We start from the raw sequence: 17211 nt of genomic DNA on the forward strand, positions 1-17211 counted from the left end.
AAAAAAATGATACTGCAGTTCTGATGTGTATTAACAGCAAATGCTGCTCACCTGTATCAAGTGACTCTTGGTGCCAAGAAATCAGCCACAGTAAATCAACTTTTAACTGAGGTAAGATGTATTAGTGACAGCAGCTGTATGCTGAGACCTAATTTAATTTCTAGAATATTTGTTTCTAATTAGCATGCACACAAAATTTAATTTGCCAGTTTGCTATAGTACAGTAATTATACTGCATGACCAGAGCTGAGACCTGGTTTCTGCTCCGATATGACATCTCTGAGGGGCTGGGTGAGGAAAACGCATCCCTTCATTTGGAATAGAACATTAGGGGTTGGATTAGATGGTCTTTAAAGATCCTTTCCAAGCATTCCATGATTCTGTGATCTCTCGGGCTGGGTGTGGGAAAAGTGTCCCTCCCATATGGAATACGACGTCGCTGAGGGGCTGGATGAAAAAAACACCTCCCTGCGTTTGGAATATGACATCTCTGGGGCGCTGGGTGTGGGAAATGCATCTCTCCTGTACGGAATACGACATTAGGGGCCGGACTAGATGATCTTTAAAGATCCAACCCAACCATTCCATCATTCTATGATCTCTGAGGGGCTGTGTGGGGAAAGAGCATCCCTCCCCTTTGGAATATGACGTCTCTGAGGGGGGGGGAAACCACATCCCTTCGTTGGGAATACGACATCTGAGGAGCTGGGTGTGGGAAACGCATCCTTCCACCTTTGAGGAGGGAGCCGGCACAGCCAGGTGGAAAACGAAAGCGTGTAATTAAGATTTACCCCACAGCATTTGCGAAGTGCTTTTTGACACTGCCAGCCCCGCCCGTGAGGCGGGCGCTGGGCGGGGGTGCGGAAAACACATCCCTCCACCTTCGAGCAGGGGGCCAGGAGGCCGCGGTGGGGTACAGAAGAGCGTAATTGCGACTTGTCCCCACAGCGATTGTGAAGCGGCTGCGGGCAGCCCCTTACGGCCGGCTGCGAAGGGCGCGGGGCTGCCGCGCCTGCGCGCTGCGCTCCCCCGGGCGCCGGGGCGGCTGCGCGGGCGCAGAGGCTCCGCTGCCTCAGAGCCTCCGGGTCCCGCAGCGGCTCCGCCTCGCCGCGAGCCGGCTGCGGGCTGGGACAGGGACACGAACCGCGGCAGGACGGGCCGGGGCAGCCGGTGACAGGCGCAGGATGTCGGCCACGCTCTACGTGCTCTCCACGCTGGGTGGATACGTCCTCACCTCCGCTCTCCTCCTCAAGTGCCCGGGGCTGCTCCACCGGCCCAAGCGGCAGCGCTTTCGTTGCCGGCACATCTCGCACCGCGGTGGTGAGTGAGGGGGCGCGGGGATGGAGGGGAGGGGATGCGGGAGCCTTCCTGCTCTCAGCCGCTCCTGAGGGATGGTCCCCGCCTGGCTCCCGGCGCCCAGGGCTCCGCGGCCCCCGGGCGATGCTCCCTCACGGCCCCGGGGCGCTGCTCTGTCCCCCGGGCACGGGAGGGTCGTGAGGGGCTGCGCGGTGTCTGTGGTTTGCAGCGGGCTCCCTTTAAACCTTCCTCCCACAGCCTAATTTTAGGTGCCACCTGCTGACCAGTGCCTCGGTTCAGCGCGGAATTAATCTCCGAAGTCCAGCCGCGCCAGCCGAAATCAGCTTTGGTTTTGCGTGGGGCGTGCTGTTTTCCCTCTCAAACGCGTCTGTATTTTTTTCCTCTAACGATTCTGTATCCTGGTATTTCTCTCCCCAACCAGAGGGGTGTCTGGCTGTTGCTTAGATCAGGTACAAGAGATCAATCTTCTTGCCTGTGACCGCCTGTTTGCTTTGCTTTCTGTTTCAGGGGAAACAGAATTTGCTGTGACTCTGTTCTTGCTCCCCTTGGTGTTGCAGGCAGACAGTGAATGGCTCAGTGCCCTGGTAAAACCGATCCCATTTGAGAGTCAGGCATGTTGATTCTGTCTAAAATAGCTAAAAGAGGTTTTTAAGTTTCTTCTACCTTTTCCAAAGCGTTGGGAGGGAGAAAATGCAGCAAGTTGTGTCTTCCTTTTCTGTAGAGATCAGTTCTGTGCTTTTCCCTGCTGCCTCACTTAATTTTTGAAAATAGGCAGCTTTCTAGTAAGTATCTTTTGCTATTCTGTGGGAGAGATGTCTGATGCTGCGTTTAAACAGTTCTCAATATCATACTCAGTGCCAGTTTATGCAGGGGTTGATCACAGTTTTAGCCAGTGGTCCTTAACTACTGCTGCTGCCTTGAATTATCAAAATAAAAAATCTAGAGATGATATCTTAATGATTTTATTCCTGGCACTTCTTTCATTTAATTTATTCAACAGTTTAAGTTTCTTTATAATTATAGCCTTAAGTATAGCATAAAATGCGCCTTTTGGTGTGGAATGTGTGTATTATCTGTTTCTTGGTATGTATATTATTCCTTCAACGAAAGAAAAGGGTCTTAATTTTGAGGATTTCCTAGTTTGGTTTGGTTTTTTTTATTATTTGTAAGCGGTTAAAAACTTGCAGGTGGCTTTGTTGGAACTTGGTATGATCCCCTTAATCTTCTGTTCTCACTCCTTTGCAAGGAACTTAGTTAAGATGCACTGCCCTAAGCCTCGAATGAGAGTGCTTGGGCCAGTTGCTCTAAGCTCCATCGGAACAGCAGGAAAGCCTCACTTAAGGGAGGATTATTCCTCAGGCATTCAAAGTCCACTGTCTGTGAATTGTTCTGCGTCCTGTGAAATCCACCTGAGGCAGGAGCACAGCCCTGAACGTTGCAGCAGCTTCTTGCTCATCTGAGGCTGAAGATCACTCATGCTTTACTCTCCGTGGTGTTTACCCTGTAACATAAATTCCTGTGGGACTTGAGTTCTCCTTTAGTCATGCTGTAGCTTTAGACTCAGTGTCAGGTTTCCTATTGCATTACTCCAATTAACTTCGGAGATCAAGGTAACACTTAACTTTGTTTGGCTTTTTCCTCTCTGAGATGAAACCTTGTACAGTGAAGTTTTTTAAGTCTGAGGGGTTTGATTTCACTTGCTTTTTCGTTCAAGAACTTTCTCACCTCATTTTGTAGAATCATCCCTGAATTATTTCTACACTTTGCATAATTTTGAAATTGGTCATTTCTGAGAATAATTACTAAGTCTTGATATTTTGTGCTGGAGTGCTCTGTCAATGCCAGCAGCCCTGGATTGCAGGGTCTCTGAGAAAGGGTGGCACAATGATTTTTATAGAGAATAGTTCAGATTGGAAAATCATCTGAACTGAAGTTCATCTCATCTGACCAGAGCAGGTCCTGGTCCAGTTAGGTTTTGAATACATCCAGGGATGAAGTCTCCACAACCTCTCCAGGAAGCCTATTCCAAAGTTTGATCACTCTTGCAATAAAAAAGGGGTTTTTTTTCTTATATTTATAAACTGATATGTCTGTATTTAAATTTGTTCCCATTCCTCTTGTCCTTTCCCTGGGCACCACCAAGAAGAGTTTGCCTGAGTCTTCTTTACTCCCTCCCATCTGGTATTTACAGGTGTAGGATCCTCCCCAGCCTCTGTTCTCCAGGCAAAACAATTCCAGCACCCTCAGCCTCTCATTGTACACAAGAAACTCTCATCCCTTAATTTTCACAGCCCTTCCTTGGGCTTGCTCCAATAGATCCCTATCAGTCTTGTGCTTTGGAGCCCAGAACTGGATGTGGTGCTCCAGGTGTGGTTTCCCCAGTGCTGAGCAGAGGGCAGTGATTACCTCCCTTGACCTGCTGGCCCCAAAAACTTCTGAGGGTCATCTCCTTGAGCCAGTGCTTGGTGTTGGCTCTCTCTTGGCCGTGGTGGTGCTTTCAGAGTGCAAACATGCCCTCACAATGTCTGGATGTGCCCATTTTGGCTGGGAAAGGTCAGTTCCACGTAGGGAATGCAACAGCACATGAAGCTGGAGGAGCGTTTGAGGAAGTGTCAGAAGCCCTTTGGTCAGCCCAGGCTTCTCACTTTTCAGGGGACAAAATTACTTGGATCAAATAACTTGTGTAGTTCCCTTTTCTGTGTGTGGTTGCTGATTTAGAATTCTTGTTTCAGCTGACCTCTCAACTTTGTTCTTTATTTCCCCCAAGTGCTACAAGTCAGGCATTTGACTCACCATCCCTGGCTCTTGACCTCCTCCCTGACATGTGATTTGTTAGATCAGCCACTTAAAAGTTTTATGTTTGGAACTTTCTGCCCAGGAATGTTAGGATACTCTTGCTTCGTTCACAAGTTGAAGACCTGACTCAGGTGTTTTTGCCCTTCCCTCACCGTTCAGGATGTATGGGCTGTTATTGCCACAGCTGATCAGTTATCTAAAAACCTCAATTATTATTGCAGTTAATTTGTAACTAATCAGCCAGGTCCTGTTCAGGGGTGTCCCATTTGTTGGGCAATCAGCAGATGGATGCCATGAGCTTCTCGTGCTCTCCTTTGTCCCTTGGTTCACTTTTGCCACTCAGCCAATTCCTAGCTCTGCAATCAAATCCCATAAAATATTGGTGAATGTCTGATCAGAGATGCTGCTGTGGACTCACCATATTGTTTTACATTAAACCCTGCAGATTTTTGTCGTCATGGTTCTAAGTTAAGTCTTTCATTTTGTAAACCTACCTGAGAACAACAATTTTAAATTGGTAGTTGTGCATTGTTTTAATTAACTGAACAGGTTTAGGTAAGTATGTCCTGGTGAGGCCTTGTTAATAGGCAAGGCCTTAATTGGAGCTCTTATAATTGCTGTTTACAAAGTCTGTCATTCATTACTGTCAAAGAGCAGTTAAAATTTGCATAGATATCTTCATCAGCACACGTATCTTCCTGAGGTTGTTTTGGTTTTCAGTCTATAACATTGCCTATTTTCTGAGGTAAGGAGAAGGCACAACCTTTTCTAGTCCCTAATCAGACTGATTTTTAAATAATTTTTTTTTTTTTTTCAGAGAATGCTGGTTTAGGAGTTGCAGAGTTTACTCTTGCCTGAGAGAAAATTAAATTTGGTTGTCCTTTCATTTCCGAACTAAAATTGATGTGTGTTTCATTCCTCATGTGTGAGACCTCCTTTTTCCAGCAGCACAAACCTTTATTGACAGATCTGTGCTGCTGGGGAATATCCTTGTACTGAAAAAAGAGGTTGTCACCTCTTTGAGCATCAGCTGGGGTATACATTTAGGGAGTGTCAGTTTTAGAGTGTCTTGGGTGCTTTTATTCATAGTTTTTTGTTTGTGTTTTTTTCTCATTACTCGTCCCACCAACTCTTAAATAGATTTTTGCATATACTGTGCATGTGGGGCTTATTTTCTTAGCTATACCTCTGGTAAAATAAACACTTTGTTTTGACTATTCAAAGTGTTACACAAATCCAAGATAAGTTCTTTTCTAAAATCATTCTACCTGGAGAACGTTGTGTCTCTCCAGTAGGTTGGTGGCAACAGGGACTTCTGCCTTGAGCTTCATACTCATTTCTCAAAATAAGTGCATTTTAAAATCTGTTATTTTTTAAATTTATTTTCAGTGGGATTGAGGGGAGGGAAAGGATTTTGTGTAAGTTTTATTTTTGTTATTTCTGCAGGTGCTGGAGAGAACCTGGAGAATACAATGGCAGCCTTTCACCAGTGAGTACAAAAGGATGGGAATGCCTAATTTAGGTGTTCTCAGTGTCTTTATCGAGTGCAGCAATCAAGGGAGGTGGGATTTCATCAGTTCTTTGGGGTTACAGTGTCCTGTTTCTGAAAGTCAGCTCTCCTCTGGATGACTCATGGATTGCCAAACATCCACTCCAGTTTCACCAGAAGGAGTTGAGATACCACAAATTATGGTCTGTGCACAAGAACAAATGGAAACAAACCCCTGAGGCCCGATCTGTGTTAGCCAATAAAACAGAAACAATACTGTGCTTAATGGTGATTACTTCTATTAATTTATTTATCATTATAAAACTAAAAATGCTGCTGTTTGTTTTTTTTTCTGCACACACACTGCAGTCACACAATGTGTGAAAGCCTCTTACCCAGGGGTTTAGAATGGGGTTGGGACCAGAAAGCCTTTTAAGCCTCCAGCATTTAAGTAGTGAATTTTAACAAGGTTCTCAAAGGCATTTGGAAAAGAAGCATATCTGAAACTCCAGCTGCTGCTGAGAAGGGACCCCATTATGTGGGCTCCTTTTTGTCTTGTTTGGGATTTTTCTAACTTGCTTTGTGCTTTGGAGCCTCATCAGTTTGCTGTTTCCTTGCAGCCTGAGGGGTGCCAGCTTTCCCAACCAAATAAAAGAAACACTGCACTATTTTCTATCTCCATGGAAGCTCAGTGTAGTTTTGTGTGGCTTTTTGGTTTGTTTTTTTTTTTTTTTTCTGCTGGCCTGCTTTTTTTCAAGGCAATGGAAACTCTTCTGGCTCCTTCTGGGAAGGGGTAAAAAGGCTTTGTCCTTCACATTTGCTCATTCCCATCTCCATGAGTGAGGTAGCAAAAGGAATGGGGTAGAAGATCACTGATCTAGTTGGTGAAAATTTATCAGGATTGGCTCAAACAGCTGGTGTGAGCTGATCAGTTTATAATCCATCAGATTCAGTGTGAAGCCAAGCAGGGTGTGTCTGCACCTGCAGGTTTGCACAAGCAGGAATATTGGCTGTTGCTGTAGTTGAATCCAGAACAGAATGTGAGTATGGGGGGATGAGGCCTTGTTTCTATACTGCTTAAATTACAGATATTCTGGACAGAAATTACAAGCTTTTTGTACCAATGACAATATTTTGATTTGTTTTCTTTATTTAGGTAAAGTGCGTAATAGATGGGGGGGCTGTAATCTTGTTCTACCGTATTTAAATGCTTCTGTGGTGGTTTTAGATTATAAAATAACAGCTTTTAAGCAAGAGCATTCTCATCCTCATTTGCAAATGTGAGCCTGCCTCACATCTTGAGTTCTGGAGCAGTTGGATCTGAATCCACAACGATGTTCTGAGTCTGGAGCCTTCTCTGGAGCAGTGTGAATTTGACAGAGCAAACTGATTTCCAGCTGGGAAAGCTCAGCACTTGAGGAAGCTTATTTAGCAGTGAGCTGCTCGTAAGGGCCTGGCAGAGTCTCAAATTTGTTAACAAGGAAAGTTGTTGTTCTCCCTTTTCCATGCAATGTCAGCCCTGACTTTCTTTAGCAAGAAATATTGCTAATAAAATTTGCTGTTGAAATGATAAACTGGTACTACATGGGAACATCTACATATTTGGCAAATCTCCTGTGGCAGATTTGGAGATGCTTTCCCTCAGGAGAATAAAAATCACCCAGTACAGCCTGTGATTCTTCCATATGTAACAGGATTTTGTTCCTCTCCTAATTCTTAATTAGCAGCACTGGAAAACAGTTCACAAATTGGCTTTAATTTGACAACCCTTCTTGATCATTATCCCAGCTGGACCAGAAATTGTGTTAAACACTTTGGGGAGTATGTTCTGGTGGTTTTTTTTGTTTGTTTGTTACTGCATTTGTGAATGTTCATGGCTTGTGTTCAGCAGCCAATAAAGCCCATAAGGAAAAAGCTGTTACTGAATTTACACAGCTTTGATTCTCAGGTAGACACAACTCACAAGTGGTGTAGGTTTGCTCAGAGATGGATAAAAAGAAGGTTTTGAAGGAAGAGTTCAGACTTCTATCTGTCTGCTGGAATGACACTCCTTTTCTAATTAAATGAGCAATTCACTGCTCGTTGCAGTAAAGCTTTTTTTTTATTCTGGCGTCAGGTTTCTTGTACTTGTTTTTCATCAATGTCATTATCACTTTCTGCTTTCTTTACTCTTGTGAGGTAAACTCCTATGGAATGGATTTGGGATTGGATTAGAGCTTTTCAAAGAAGTGTGTTGGAACAGGAATAGCTATTTTGCTTTGAAAAATATGGCTGGATGTTTAGTGGTTTATTTCTTCTTCAATTTAAATGAAAAATTTTCATGAAAATAATAATTTCTTCAGGTTGTTTTGCTGCCCAAAAGAAAGCCAAAAGCTTGAAAGCCCCACTGCTGATTTCCTGATCCATCCCTTCCTGATTAATGTAAATCAAGTAAAAAAAAAAAAAAAAAAAGCAGCTTTCACATCCGTGTCATTTTTTGTTTCTTACCGCAAATTTGATTACTTTTTTTCAAAACCTCACTTCCTTCAGTGGGCAGATGTGCTGCTGCAAATAAACACCCCACTCCAAATCTTCAACCAGTCCTTTAGGAGTAGGTTTCTCAATCCTGGGGTGGCAGGCTGCAAGCCATAGGTTTGCTTCCTGATTCCTATGGGAGACAGAGCCAAAAATCCCATCTCTGCTTCATGAGATGTTTTTTATTCTTGTGTCAGCTTCCCACTGCAGCAGAGTTGTTTGCTCCTTGCTCTGCAGCAGGATTGTGAGGATTCCTTGCACCATAAAGCATCCAGAGTACTTCCAGTGGGATTAGTTTATGGAATGTGTTGGGTTTGGAGCTGCACAAAGAACTCGAGTGGTTCAAGGCAGACTTTCCTTGCAGCGCAGTTAATTTGGGGACAGACATGTTGGAGCTGGATTGTCACCTGACAAAAGATGAGCAAGTGGTTGTGTCCCATGATGAGAACCTGAAGAGATCAACAGGAGTTGATGTCAACATATCTGACCTCAAATACTCGGTGAGTTGAGGAGAAAATGGGCTCTGGGGGGTGTTGAAAAATGCATTTGTGGGGTGGGCAGGGGGCTGCGTGCATGTCTGTGTGTGCCTGGTGCCCAAAACCACAGGGGAGGATTCATCTTGATAAAAAAGCCAAACAAACCACCCCCAAAGTTCACTAAACTCCCTGGGCAGTCAGAGGATCAAACCTGGCACGTTCCAAAGGGTGATTAACTCCTCCAGTATCAGGTTGGATGAATGGCTCTGGAGCTGGGATGTTTTGCCACACTGATGACAGAGGAAGATTAATCAACAAGCTCTTCCTGGTGTGACCAAGCTTAGTGGGAAAACTGGGAGATGATTCCCTCCTGCCTTGACACTGGAATTTTCAGAATTCTCAGAAAGGCATCTGGGAATGTTTTGCCTTATTCAACTACAGGTGACAAAAATCTAACAATGCCAAATAGTTCAATTAATACTAAATCACTTTCGTGGGTGAAAAGACTTTAAAGGTAAGTGGCTTATGAATTACGATTTTTTTTTGCCTTTCTGGAGGAGGGTCATGATTATATCCCTGCATGTGAATTAATGTTCCATTTCTCTTTGTTTTTAAGGAACTTCCACCCTATCTCTGCAAGTTGGATGTCACATTTCAGAAAGGTGAGATGTTTGTCTCTTGCTGTTTCACTTTTCCATTTTGTAGTGTGGCAGTTTCCTGCTTTGGCAAAGGGAGTAGAAAAGTGCATTTGCTTCTCTCAATATCATGATAAGAGAAGTTTCAAAAGAAAAATAGAGTCCTGGCTGTGGAAACCAGTACAGTAGTTACTGTAGGTATGACTTAGAGTTCAGAAGGAATGTTTGTTCTTATTTGGTCTTTTTCATATTTATCTTGTTGCATTTGGTGTGTGGTAACTGAGCCTGTCTTTGCTATTTCAGGATTTTAACTTTGCCTGAACTCCTACTGTTGCTAAATAATGAGTGAATTTCATGAAGTTAAAACGTGGATATGCAACATGCTCAGGGCATTTTCATTATGGAAATGAGCTTGTCATAGTTAATTACAGCTGAATGAAGTCAGTTTTTGTTTAAAAACGTGATAATCCTAGGAACTTTATAAAAAGTTTTAAGTTAATGAGTGCTCTGACATTTCTGGTTTTATCTGTGGTTTGTTAAAAATGGCCACAGCAGTGACAAGTTTCTTGTTTCCCCAGAATGTCAGTGTGAGGGGAAGGACAATCGTATCCCACTCCTGCAAGAGGTGTTTGAGGCATTTCCAGAAACTCCTGTCAACATTGACATCAAAATGAACAACAACGTGTTGATCAAAAAGGTACGTGAGAATCTCTGCTGAACTGAGAGTGAAGGCAGTGGAATGATGCTGATATTCCAAAAGTTTTTTTGGAGTTGTGGCAGTTTGTGATACCAAGATCTGTTCTTGGACTGCTTCACCCTTCACATGTTGGGTCTTGCTCTGTGTGTGAGGTAATAAAGGAGACAGAGAAGGGATCTTGTGCAAGATACTCAGTAAAAGCTCTTTAGGACCCTTCCTCTGGGTGAGAAACTGCTCCAGCACACCTGGAGACATGTTTGGTTTGTACTTCCTGGGGAGGATGTTCTTAGGGACTGTTGCTCCCCAAAGCAGCATAAAAACATGATGTTATTGTGTAGATGTGTTCAGCACAGAGAAGGAAATCTTTCCAGCAAATGCTATTTTGTCATTTAGGTTTCTTGAATTCTTTAGGGCTTTTTGTAGGTGTAATGGTCTTCTATCATTGTCCTGAACACCTGTTTATTTCCCATCAAAGCACCACGACCACTTTTATGATGGGAGAGAGTAGAGAACTCTCTTCTGTAATGATCTCCAAAGCAAGCAGAGTTCCAGTTCAGTAATGCTGCACTTAATTTCCAGTGACTCCATGTGAGAGTTGTGCTTTCTGTGCTGCAGGTGTCCGAGCTGGTGAGTCAGTACAAGAGAGAGCATCTGACCGTGTGGGGGAATGTCAATTATGAGATTGTGTCTAAGTGCTTCAAGGAGGTAAGGCTGAGTCCAGCTAAGCTTGGTACTGTGTGCTGACAAAACCTACAGAAAAGCACCCTGCAAATCAAGATTTAACCAGCTAGGCCAGGCTCCTACTTGTGGTGAGAAATTCTGTGCTCAGATTGTATTCTGCTTGCCATACTGCTAAAATAAGACAAGCACAGTTAACACTCCTCTACCCTGCCATAAAATACTTGAGGAATTATGCTTACTCATGCTTTAGTCTTGTTTTATGAAATATAGGACGTTGCAATTTTATGCCAGGGGTTCTTAGAGCCTCTTTTGCACATCGTTCATCTGATAAAAAGCAATTTTTTCCAAGGATTGCTTATTATCTGTTTCTTTGCATGAAAATAATGGATGTGGACACAGTTGCATCAGCATAAAGCTGTTGTTTCACAGCTATAATTCTCAGTCTCCTTTTTGTGCTGATGAATTTTACAATTTAGAATTAAATTAAAACTGTGCTTATAAGTCCAAGGGAGTTATGCACCTGAGTGAAATTCATCTTGTTGATAGTTCAGTCTAGTTGATTATTTCAATTTATGTGTGCAGGACAACACCCCATTTCCTACCTGAAGAGCAGTTAGATTTATTAATATAAAGCAGTTTAATCTTAGGCTAAACTTTTGACATGCATTGATGAGTAAATCTAATTTCAACAGACTCAAAAACTACCAAGATAACTGAGAATCTCTTCCCTGCTTCCTGCAGAACTCTGACATTCCCATCATCTTCTGTGCCCAGCGTGTCCTCCTGCTTCTTGGCCTGTTCTACACTGGTCTGCTGCCATTCATTCCCTTCAAGGAGGAATTCTTTGAGATTCCCATGCCTTCCATCATCCTCAAGTGAGTTACAGCCCATCAGTGGGTGCTGCACTGGCATCAATGTAAAGCAGGTGAACCATGATGCCTCCCTGAGCACTGGTTTTGTTGGTGTCCTTGGGCTGAGGTTACTTTTCTGTTGGTTTAGGCACTTTTGGATATTCCTGAGGGAATTCTGTGCATGATAATACACAGCAGTTCTGTACTTAGAACTAATGCTTGCTCTTTTCTCCTCTTTTCTTAGAACAAATTAGTCTGATAGGGCCAGAAGACAAGTCAGCAGTAGGATGGATATGAGATTTCACAATCTTTCTCATCTTCACTCAGAGTGCTGCAGAATTCTCATCTCTGCTGCTTCTCTTAAATGTAGCTCACTTCTCTTGTATAACCCAGTTCTAAGTCACTGTCTTGAGCAGTGAAATTACTGCTCTAATTTGAGCAAGATTAATTCCTCATGTTCCTCTTGCAGGAACCTCTCAACTAAGATTTTAATCTGTGCTCTGGTAATTTTTGGTTTCCTTTTCCTCAACAGGCTGAAAGAACCAGAGAAGATGTCAAGAAGCCAGAAATTTATTATCTGGCTGGCTGACACGTAAGATTTTCATCTGATTATATTTTTATTTATATTTTGCCTTTAGATTAACAGTTAAGCAACTAAGATTAGCTATTTCTACATCTATGCATTATATTTTTTCAGGGTTTTTTTTTGTCAGTGCAGGATAAATCATATTCAAATCTTACATAGGTGTGCTTTATGCTTTTTATTTTCCATACACTGAAGCATCCTAAGGTGCAGTAACAGTGGGCATTATTCCAATTGTCTGTGAAGCTTCTGTCCTTAAGTGTGCTCAGCTAATTAACATGCAGTTAGATGCAGAATGCAGATTTCATGGATGTGACTGTTCCACAATGTTATCAGAGGAGAGACACTGTTTGCCTTACAAGGAACACTTTGCATTTTAAGAATATCTGTGCTTCAGAGGGAATTTAGTCATAGCTTTTCAGTGACTGCAGTGTCTCCTGGCTCTTGCTCCTGTCTCTGACATCTGTTAGTTTAATTTCTCCAGTGGCCAGGATATTTTCATGTCTTTTGAAGGATAAAATCTCTCTGAAAGCAGAGTGCTTGGTTCATCAGACATGGTTTAAGGTACCTTTAGGATGAAGGATTTAGCTGCTGGATTTGATCTTCAGCAGTGTTAATACTTGAATTGCTTAAACTAGGAGTTTCCTAGAATTAGCTTTCTCTTGTGGAAAACATTGACTCTACACACTTTATGGGAACTTCATTGCAGGACATCAATAGACACTGAAAACTCCATATGTACTTGAAGTTATTAATTAATCTCCCTCTCCTTCCCCAGGCTGCTGATGAGGAAGGCACTGTTTGACCACCTCACGGCTCGGGGCATCCAGGTACAGTAGGGCAAAGCTAAAGTGAGAATTCAAACCAGAGAGACACAGCCTTAAAAGGGGTTCCTGTTCCCCCCAGCATGTTCTTTGTGTTTCTGGGACTGTAAGTTGCTGTTTAGTTCCTAAGCAAAAGCTGCTGCTGTTATATTTGCAGTGCTCTGATTGCAAAGGAAGATTTGTGTGTTTGGAAAAAGATTTTTTTTTCATTGAAATCCTTTAAGTTTAGGGATTTTTTTCCCCCACTTCAAACTTAAGCCTATAAAATATGCAAAACTGGTTATCTGTTGTGGGGCTTTCACAAAATAACATTTTGACTTTTGAAGGACCTGAAGTCTCAGGTAGTGGAGTTGGAGTCACCACTAAAAAATGTCCCTTTTGGAAGGTGAGGAGGAAAAGTTGGGTATGTTTGTATGCAGCAGCATCTCCCTCAGATAAAACAGTTTAGGTCAAAAGTCACCTTTTAAAGCAACTGTTTCCTGTAATAACTTGGTTCTTCTATCCCATTTCATAGGTGTACATTTGGGTACTGAATGAAGAGCAAGAATACAAGAGAGCATTTGATCTTGGAGCTACTGGAGTGATGACAGACTATCCAACAAAACTGAAGGAGTTCTTACATAATTACCCAGCATAAAGGAGGAAAACTGAGAAAGTCCTTCCAGAACAGATTGTGAGCCAAGGATTTTCCTCATTAAAAAAATAATTGAGGGCAGCATGCAGAGATCATTTTTGTTGGAAAGATATAATTGATGATCTGTTACCTTATCAAGTCACTACCTAATGTAAAGGTTGTCTATTTATTTTAAAACTTTAATTACATAGTTTACATTTGTAAATAGCTCATTTAGCAACAGGACACTTCACAAATGGTGATGATTAGGGAGAAAGTTGCCTGATAAGGTACCTGTAGATAATAAGCATTATCTTACCTGTCACAAGTGTTCCTAAGCAGCTGTCAAGACATGTCAGTTATTCCAGTTATATTCTAGTGAGCAGAAACTGAAGAATTTCTGAAAGTGTAGCCTGTGTGTTTGCATTTCTTGTGTTGCTTTTAGATTTCAGATAACTTCTAGAGGGGAAAAAAAAATAGAAAAAGAGGCACAGGAGAAATAGCAAAGCAGACCCTGTGGCTGGCCAGGTAGTGAAGTGTACTCAGTGAAGGTGGTCACTTTTTAGCCAAAATTAACTCAGTATAAATTGACTCCATTATTCTCACTGACAAGAATGTTGACTTTGAGTTGGAATTGGATTTAGACCCTTCCTGAAGTGATGGCAACACTGTGGCTTGTTGGTCCAGGATTTACATCAGGACCGGGGTTTGACACTGAGTTCCACTGCAGGGTCCAGGCTTGCCCCTGGTTCTGGCCTGCCTGTCAGGCATGGCAGTAGCTGGATTTCCAGGATGGAAAATTGCACTTATTACAGGTTGCACTCACTTTGAAATAGCCTTTTCACAGTGTCCTAAAAGTCTTTTGCACATTTGTGGTTCTTGATGAACGAGAAGTTGTTTCTAGGGTGAGGGACCAAAGAAGACCTAAATTTGGTCAGGAGTTTTAGGGACAAATGAAAATGTTCTTATTAAATGAATTCACCCAAAGTAGATCTATATGTATATTTATAAAGGGAGGAAGTGTCAATCTAGAATGTGTGTAGACTTTAGTCTTTTCTCTCCACAAAAATACATCCAATATCCATTAAGTTTATGTGCATGGACATGGAAATAACTGGCAAAAGCCTGGAAACTCCAGGTGTGCTGGAATGGGGTTAGGCAGGAAGGTATTTCTAGAAGCTTCCCATGCTGTTCTGTCCTTGTGATCAGGAGTTATCCATGTGTCAGACAGGTTGGAGCCTGCAGTGCCCGTGTGCCTTGGTGTGCTCATGTCAGGGTTGGGAGTTCAGGAGGAGTTTGATTACTGTGGCTTAATTACACCCAATGTATAGAGCTCAGTCACTGAATCATCAGATGCTCTCTCTAAACAAGAGTTTTGTTCAGTTTCTTGAAGGAGCTTCGTGTGAAAATGATAGATCTTAATAATAAACACAGTAGCCAATGTGTATTTACTGCAAGGTGCACCCTCTGGGCTAAAAACTGATTTTTAAGTAATTTTTTTCCCCTCGGTAGCTCAGATTTGGGAGGGTTCTTGTTTCACCCCCCTGGCTGCTGTGCCATATTTATAATTGTGGAGCATCTTTGCTGTTCCACTGCCTGTCAGGAGGCTGTGAAATTGCCAGATCCATCTGCATGGAGAGTGTTTGTTTCTGCACCCCAGTTCCTTTCTGAGGAATATGTCTGTCTGAAATGGAAAAAACCTACTGCATTTAGGATTCCAGGGAACATGTGGTGATGGGGGCAAATGAGTTAATGTTGTCCTTTTGAATATCTGCCTGGTGAAGATGACTGCAGATTCAATTTCCTCCTAATTTAATCAGCCTTGTTGCTTATTGAATGGAAGAGAGGAAAATGTAACTTCCTAACTGTTCATGGGGGGAAAAGGATGAAATTATTTATTAGGTACTAAGCTCTCTGCTTCCCTTTCAGACCAGTTCTGCCTGGTCACATAAGTGCTAATAATCAGTCAAGTCACAGCTCTGCCTGCATTTTAGAAGTCACAGAATAGTTACAGAAGATGTTTCACACACAGCTCAGTAAGTAAATTTAAAAATTCCACCTTTCTGTCCTAATCCTGGGTTATTACCTGTTTGTAGCTCCAGATAGTTTTTATGCTGTGTGGTTTTTATAAACTCAATTTTATTGCTATTGAATTTTTGACACACACACCGATATTAAGATGCAAATACAATTCTGGTTTTAGAGAATACCATCAAATAGCTCTTATACATTAAAACATTTTTGTTTAGGTTAGCTATACAAAACTTTTCTGTTTTGTTAGGAAGAGCTAAGTTTTAAAATACCAGTTTTGATCTCTGAGTTTGTCTCAAGTTTCCCTCACCACTCAATAAATAGTTTTCCATTATTCTATATTGAATGACAAAACACAGGTACTGAAGTGACAGTGGTTTATATTTAATTTTAATATTTTTATTCTCTCTCTAGTAGTAGAGATGGAAATTTTTGCTTTCTAAGATTTTTCAACCACGTTTTTGTCAGACCACCAGTGTTATTACATCTGATGTAGCTTCTGACTGTGCTGTTTATACACTGACCTCTCTTGGATAAATCTGTTGCTCAATATCTGAAATTTGATTGGGAAGGGAAAGGGTCCAGTGCTGGAAAGGCTGCTGAATTTATTCATTCACCTGTTCGGGCTTTAGTAGAGGAGCTCAGGTTTGATCTCTTGAGACAAATAATGTGCCATGGACAAATCCCAGCACCAATGCACAGGGCTTAGGCCATGATAACTGTTTGTAACAAAATAACATGGAATTGGGGTTACTGTAAAACATTTGTTGTATCAAATCCTTGTTTTGAATATTCCAGAACTCGCTGTGTGATTTTTTTTTTTTTTTTAACCACTTGTACAGAAAAGCTTTTGTTGAGAACTTGCACAACTGTCCAGGAGGATGTTCAGTTAATCTCTCTCTCTGAGGAGAGATTCTTTTCAGGTACTTTTAACTCTAATTATTGTTTTAACACTGTGTTCTCAACCCTGTTGCAGACTATTTTATGTATGATGGATGATGCATGTATTTCATGCACTTGTAATTTGCAGAAAGTCTCGTGGACCTCTCTAGCTCCAAAGCTATGAAGTGATTTTTCTTTTCATGTGAAGAAAGATGTGATGCTTTTGAAATGTGGCACATTAAAACATCTTTGCTCATAAAAGATCTAAAACTGAATGCTTGTTAGCTGTGACTTCTTTCCCTAAAAACCTAATTTCTGAGACTGATTTTGTGTTTACAGTGTAGTTGGTTTGAGTTTGTATTCCACAGGAATTCCACTTGCAGCAAGTTTCTGTCCTTTCTGATGATCAGCAGGATCATCATTCCTCTAGTCCTAGAGGTAAACTTCCAGCTTTCCTACTGGATTGCCATTAAATTACATTAAATACTAGGTTTTAAGGTCAAGTGTAATTTTAGAACCTTGAGGGTTCATACTGAGGTAAGAGAGGTGAAGTAGGGGTTTGTATGTTAGTGTTTAGTAACTTTGAAAGGATTTTTCCAGCGTGATGAGAGGATTCTCCAGATGGCTCTGGATGCTGTTTGATTTCTTAAAATACATCCTAAATGTCTGGTAAACCAGAATAGGGAATTGGGGGACATTAAAGAGTCTTTGAACTCTTCACTTCAGGTGGTGTAACCTGGCATAAATCTGCAGCTCAAACAGAATATTCAGGACAACTTCAGAACAATTCCCAGCACTTTATCCAAAGCAAGAAGGCTCGAG

The 17211-nt window shown here is 42.0% G+C and overlaps 1 protein-coding gene across 1 annotated transcript; it reads left to right on the top strand.

The window, feature by feature from the left end:
• Positions 1-1072: 1072 nt before the first annotated feature.
• GDPD1 (glycerophosphodiester phosphodiesterase domain containing 1) lies at positions 1073-17211 on the top strand. Its single transcript, XM_082294859.1, has 10 exons — positions 1073-1320; positions 5560-5602; positions 8481-8616; positions 9209-9254; positions 9806-9924; positions 10540-10629; positions 11347-11480; positions 11989-12048; positions 12818-12869; positions 13378-17211. The coding sequence occupies exons 1-10, from the start codon at positions 1185-1187 to the stop codon at positions 13498-13500; spliced, it is 939 nt and encodes a 312-aa protein (XP_082150985.1). The 5' UTR covers positions 1073-1184; the 3' UTR covers positions 13501-17211.

Source organism: Coloeus monedula (assembly GCF_965178545.1).
Source record: "Coloeus monedula genome assembly, chromosome: 20".
Taxonomy (NCBI): Eukaryota; Metazoa; Chordata; class Aves; order Passeriformes; family Corvidae; genus Coloeus; species Coloeus monedula.

Coding starts and splice junctions, on each gene's coding strand:
- GDPD1 (XM_082294859.1), top strand. CDS start 1,185: ATGTCGGCCACGCTCTACGTGCTCTCCACGCTGGGTGGATACGTCCTC. Junction 10,630..11,346: donor TGTCTAAGTGCTTCAAGGAG/GTAAGGCTGAGT, acceptor TGCTTCCTGCAG/AACTCTGACATTCCCATCAT. Junction 12,049..12,817: donor ATTATCTGGCTGGCTGACAC/GTAAGATTTTCA, acceptor CTCCTTCCCCAG/GCTGCTGATGAGGAAGGCAC.